This window comes from Lagenorhynchus albirostris, chromosome X (genome assembly GCF_949774975.1).
Source record: "Lagenorhynchus albirostris chromosome X, mLagAlb1.1, whole genome shotgun sequence".
NCBI lineage: Eukaryota > Metazoa > Chordata > Mammalia > Artiodactyla > Delphinidae > Lagenorhynchus > Lagenorhynchus albirostris.
In genome coordinates, this window is record NC_083116.1 from 28,228,953 (window position 1) to 28,234,952 (window position 6,000).

Here is a 6,000-nt window from a genome sequence, read left to right on the forward strand (position 1 = left end):
GAGGGATGGGCAGGGGTGGGGCTGGGAACTGAAGAGGGGTGAAGGGAGGTGGGTGTTGTTCAGAGCCCCACACCTGCCATTGCTAATTCCAGGCAGCAGGGCTGGCTGTTTCACCCTGACTGAGCTGAATTAGAAACATAAACTACAAAGGAGGGAATTCTCAGCCAAAGGGGCCTTTAGAAGGCATGACCATCGACTTTAGCAACCTAGACCCTTGGCACTGGGGGACTCTTATTTTATCCATAGAGTTATCTATTGTTTTCTTCTGTGGGTTAACTGAATTCAAACCAGCGGCTGCTCTTTTCCTGGGATGTTCAGAGACTATGGCGAGTGTGAATTTTACCACAAGCTGAATCTCCTGATAAGGATCAGCATTAATAGTTCAAGAGGTGAGTAGGACCCTGGGAGAGGCGTGCTGGGGAAGCTGTGAAGTAAAGGTGGTGGCAGCATGTGGTACAAAGAGGAAATGCTGGGGACCGCAATTCTGCCATTGATCAAGCAATATGGGGACTCAGCCTTAAATTGCTAGAAATGATCCCTTTAACCCATTTCTCTCTATACACCATGGGATCGATCGCAAAGCACATGCAAGCTGGGGCCAGGGGCAGCCGTGGCTCTCCTTCACTGATATTACGAGGTGAAATGATGAGGCTGTACAAACCCTTGGTCAGGTTAGCAGGGTCTTGGGTCTCGTATCTTAGGAATAGTCTTCTGCATAGTACTTTGTACTTTACAATTTTAACATCTTATTGGAGCCTCAGGCTGATCCTGTGAGAGAGGTAAGGCAGATACTGTTTCCTTCATTAAGCAGGTGAGGAAACTGAGGCTCAGAGAAGATAAACGATGAGCCCAAAGTTACAGATAGAAAGTGACAGGGCTGGGGCTTCAAAGAAATCTGCACTTTTTCAACTCATTCTTACTGTCTCTCTGCACTGCAAATGCTATTGAGCCCAGTGTATTTCAGCTATACAATCAAGTTTGTTCACCCACTTGGGAGTTTGTTCTGATGAGATCTGCCCATTAATTTCCCTAGGCAGTGATCCTGTTACATGAAGTGCTAGAGAACTTTGCAGACAAGCCCATCCAACGTATGGTAAAGGAGTCCTGGACACCAAGCCAAAAGCAAAGGACACCCGACTGGGGCATTGGGACAACTGGGACTTACTCCAACTCTGACCTGTTCGGGCCAGAGACATCCTTTTCTCCGGATCCCACAGGTACTCGTTCACGATCTGCCATTTCCGCCACCAGGCACTGCCTGTTTCCTGAGCCTGACTCTCTTCCTCTTCCTTTTCCTCTTCTTCTTTCCCCTCCTCTTCTTCCTCCTCCTCCTCCTCCAAATCAGGTACCACCATCACCCGAGCCTCTTCTTCTGCTTCTTCCTCTTCATCTGCTAAGTAGTTCTGATTCACTTCATCCTGATCATCCTGAAACAGTGACAAAACACAATCCCCTTTTTGGAGAAGAAGATTTCCAATGGCACATCCCACCAGCCAAAATAAATGGAAAACGACTCAATATTTGGAGATGCTTCAGATGTCCACTTACCCATAAACATACCTGTTGTTACAAGAGGCAGATTTCTTTCTCTCTGTTCTTTTGCAGGAAATATCCTTTCTATGACCCATTTTGACCCAATATTCTTTCCATAGAGGTGCAAGTTTTATTATCGGCTTCAGGCATTTGGGCTGTTCCCCTAGGACTGCTCCTGTCATTACTCTGTCCTGGGGCCTTGGCTTCCCGCTTAACTTTGTCTGGCCTGTCAGGGCAGAGCTGAGCTCAACACTGGAGGATGGAGTAGTTTTAGACACTCGTGTCCGTTATGGCAAATTCTCAGTCCAAGCCAGCTTTGTCCTAACACCCTGTACACTTTCAGCTGCTCAACCTCACCATCCTAACTTGTGGCTAAAAATAGCCTGGGACAGACATCAGGAGGAGAGGCCAGCTGCTGTACCCCTCCTCAAAGCTTAGACTGCCTTCCCGACAGAAAACAAGAGATGGGGGCGTTACTTGCTGCTTCTCTGACTGTTGCCTACACTGGAACCTCCTCCTGCCTTAAGCAGGTTGGACAGACCACCTGAGGGCTGGCACGGCAACTGATACGTCATCTTCCCCCCACCAACCCCATACCCTAGGCAGAAGTCTGGGCACGCAGCAAATGCTCAGCACATATTTGTTGATTGACTGATTGCAGCCATTACTTGAGATCTGAAACTGTAATCTTCTCCGAGTGGTTCTAAGAAAATTAAATAAACAAACAAAAAACAACAACAAAAAAAAGAAAGACCCAGACTTCACCAAATGGTATTTCCAATGCCTCCCAGCCACGGGCTGGAGGGTTGGATCTTTGCTCTTTGTGGGTCTGAGGCCACCGTCCCTTCTCTCTGCTGTCCAAATCTGAAGAGTGGCGGGGCCTGTGCACCTGTTGGGGTTGGATGTGTCAAATGATAGAGGCCAGGGGCTCTGTGCTGCACCCTCCCTGCCTGATTCCTCAAAGGCCGTTTAGAGGACACTCAGCTAAAAGGGCTGCCATGGCCGGGGGGGAGGGTCAGAAAACTGGATTGTTCAGAATCAGTAAAAGTGATACAGCGTGACAAGGCTATACTCTCAGCATTCAGTCTGCCCGGCGCTATCTAGCTCTTGATTATAAGCACTCTTGAATCGCTCTCTAGTTTGTTCAAATGTACAGCTTTATGTCACGTGCCATATCAGCACTGACAGGGACCTTGAAGATTCACTTCTCCATGTGAGGCCCAGAGAGGGGACAGGATCTAGCCAAAATCACTCAGCAAGGTCATGATAGAGCTGACAGTCTCAGAACCATGCTTCCTGATACCCTGGACAATGTGATGCTTCTCACACTGAGCACAAGTGCCTAGAGGCGGTTTAGCAGAGGTGGTTTATGGCGCACGACGATGTGTTAGATTCTGCGTTCCCAAGAGACTGGAGGTGCTTATAGTCAAAGATTTCTAACTCTGACAAGGACTCACAGAGTAAGGCTTAGGAAAGTAAACCTCATCACTCAATGTTGAATGGATTCATAAATGTTCTTAAATCTCTTTCCCTTGTGTTTGAACATATGTACCCATTTGACCTCCAAAATGACATTCTGAGCACCCGGGGGCAGGGTCCATATTTTCTAACTCCTTGATGGCTCTCCACAGTGTGGAGCCCGCAGCTAGGTAACCAGCAGGTACTGAACAAACGTCAGTGATAACTGCCTGACTGAAAACTCCTGAACCAGAGCTCTGGGGGAATGCTCTCACAGAGCTTGCTGCTCTGGCCTCAGTGCTCATTTGGACTGTAGTGGGTAGTCATCATGGCCCCCAGAGAATCTAATGCAACTGAGAATCTCAGAGAATTTGAAGTATAACATTTCAACGTGGAGACATTTATATTCCCTTTATATTTTCTGGAAAACTTCCTTTTCTCTCCTTGTTGCCTGTTTGCCTGCCCTCCACCAAGGAGGCAGCTGGCTTTGCCCTAGCCTGATCTTATTTGTAGATATGAGCTCTCACGATAATCCCATTAAAGATGGCTTGTCATTAAAGCTTTACCCTCCCGGGAAGAATTAACCTTCTCAGAGCTAATTTCCCCACGGCTCTCACACTGCCTGAGCTTCAGGAACCGCAAATATCTTTTCCCCTCTCCCCTGCTTCCAGGTATAGGAGAACCTCACGTTGTACAAGAGAGGCACTTTTGTGCAACTAACTATTTAACGGAATCCAGCAGGGAATCTTGGTAATGAGAGGGTCTGTTTTTGTCAGTTTCCTAAAGTGGCACTGCCCTCATGTGATAGTGTATGTGAGTGTGCTGGGGCCATCGTGTTGCCCTAAAAGGAAAGAGTCTGAAGGGCAGAAGGTGGCTCCATTTTGAGCACTCTAAATATATAAACATATAAACAAATATATAAACAAACAGTATGACCCGAAAGGTAAATTTGTGCCCTGCATTGAGTAACACCCTGTAAACATTCGAACAGTTGGTTAATTGTCAAAGAGACATTAGCACCCGATTATTCACTGCATCAAATAATTTCTTTTTAAATTTGATCAAGTAGCCCCTATAAAGAGCAAGTTCCCCTGATGCATTTAAAATCCAAACCAGTTGACAAATAATTGAAATTATACACAACGCTTTAGCAGCATTATAGAGAAAAGATGCGAAGTAAGGAATAGTTATGTATGCCCTACAGACTGTGACTGCTCTGAGACCTGGTAGGGACTTCGGGGATGTCAAAAGAGAGATTCTACAAACTGTGGCTGGAAAGTTACGAGAAGCCCTCCGCAGGTTGATACGGGGTTGGAGGAATTCGTGTCTGCCTCTGCTGGCTGTTGACAGTCTCCACTTAGCTCCCTGGTTATATAAGTGGACATTCCCCCCAAAAAATGGATTAAGCTTTGTTTCTTCCTGGGGCCCAGATCACAACCCTCTCTGGGGGAGATTTCAGAATATACCTCCCCGCAAAGAAAACTACTGCATGCGGCATATATTCATGATTTCTAGCAAAGTAAACGCAAAGAAACTTTGGGTTCAAAAAAATTTCTAATGCACCCTGGAGATAAATGGTGACATTGAAGTCGGGATGCGTGAGTGTTGGGCAGGGCAGGGTGGCAGGCAGGGAGGCAATGGGTGGTGGAGAATCAGAGGGCTAGGGAGTGGCATGCTGCAAATATGATGGAAAGAGCACAGGATCAGAAGTCAGGAAACTTACATTCTCACTTTGGCTCTTCCAGTAACTTGCAAGTCACTCCTGTGCTCTGAGCCCCAGCAGCCTCCTTTACATAATGAGGGGTTCTGGAGAGATGATGTCTAGGACTGCTCCCAACTTCTATCTAGGATTCCATGCTTTTAGCCATCGTTTGGAATTTCTGCTTTAGAAAAGAGCAGCTGGGTTCCTAAGAAGCTACCACCCAAAGCGACTGAGACAGCTGGGTAGGCAGCGCCTTTCATTTCCTCTTCCCCTTCCCTTCTCTCTTGGCTAAATTTCTTGCTCTCGGAATGAAACCTCTATTCCCAGACTCCAAAAGGTCTGTTCAAATTCTAGACTCCCACGAAAAAATTTTAGAAGTCCCTCTTATTCTCTGGCATCTTCCCCTTCCCTTATGTTTGTTGCACAGGAAGAGGGGCTTCCTCTTTCAATCCAGCAATTTAGGGTGCAGTGGGGTACTGGGAGTCACTGCTCGAGCTTGAAACAATGGGCTTCCTTAAACTTCATTGTTCCTGCCCATCTTAAGGAGAAGCAACCCTAAGCCACCACCTACACATCCCCCAACCCACCCCACTAAAAAGGGACAGCAAAATATTCTGCTCCCTGGGACTCACAAGTCTGTAGCGATAACCGTATGGAAAGGCCGGAGCCCTTCTGGACCGGAGCTGCCTTCTCATGGCTGTTCAGTGGGCAGAGACGCGGCAGAGGCAAGCAAGTGGCTGAGAGCTCTGGAGCTTCTGCTGGTACAGGAGACACTGGTTGCTGGGGATACTTGGCGCCTAGTAAAAGTGAACCCTCCTGGCATGAGCCCTTCCCCAAAATAATCTAACATGCCCCTCTCTCATTGGTTGGCCCCTTCCCTGAATCAAAGGAAAGCCCTTATGGAAAAGCAAGCTCATCATTACAGGGAGGGGGAGATATTCTGGGTCACGAGGATGAGCGACTCACCCCCACGCCCCGAACTTCATGTCTCTTCTCACTCCCTGCTCTTCTCTAGCGCCTGAGCTACTATGGGCCCAATGGAAATCTTAAGTTGTGTTCTTCTCAACTGAGAGTTGGATATCAGTGTGTGCAGGGGGTGGGGCGTGGGTGGGAGTTGGGGGTGAGGGGAGTTGGCCAAGAATAACTTTCTTTTTTCATAAGGCTGATCTCATGCAAAAGGATCTAGGGTGTCAGGAAAGATTCCCTTTGCTCTCCCCACCTCCCCCTCCACACACACCAAGCCACCTACGATATTCCTTATTTGTGTCAATCCACCAGCCCCTTAAAGGTGGATTATGCGTTCTGAT

At 47.6% G+C, this 6,000-nt stretch overlaps 1 protein-coding gene across 7 annotated transcripts in view; it reads right to left on the minus strand.

The window, feature by feature from the left end:
- The window catches only part of ATP1B4 (ATPase Na+/K+ transporting family member beta 4), a 39,817-nt gene extending 34,356 nt beyond the window's left edge, over positions 1-5,461 (minus strand). For 4 of the 7 annotated variants that reach the window (XM_060137918.1, XM_060137916.1, XM_060137912.1 and 1 more), the window contains exons 1-2: positions 5,326-5,461; positions 1,166-1,427 (exon numbers count right to left, since the gene is read on the minus strand). In XM_060137918.1, the coding sequence (XP_059993901.1) occupies positions 1,166-1,427; positions 5,326-5,388 (325 nt within the window). In that variant the 5' untranslated portion in view covers positions 5,389-5,461. Of the gene's footprint in view, positions 1-1,165; positions 1,428-4,714; positions 4,872-5,325 lie in introns of all 7 variants that reach the window. The other 3 variants (XM_060137913.1, XM_060137915.1, XM_060137917.1) reach the window with 2 other exon arrangements.
- Positions 5,462-6,000: the final 539 nt, after the last annotated feature.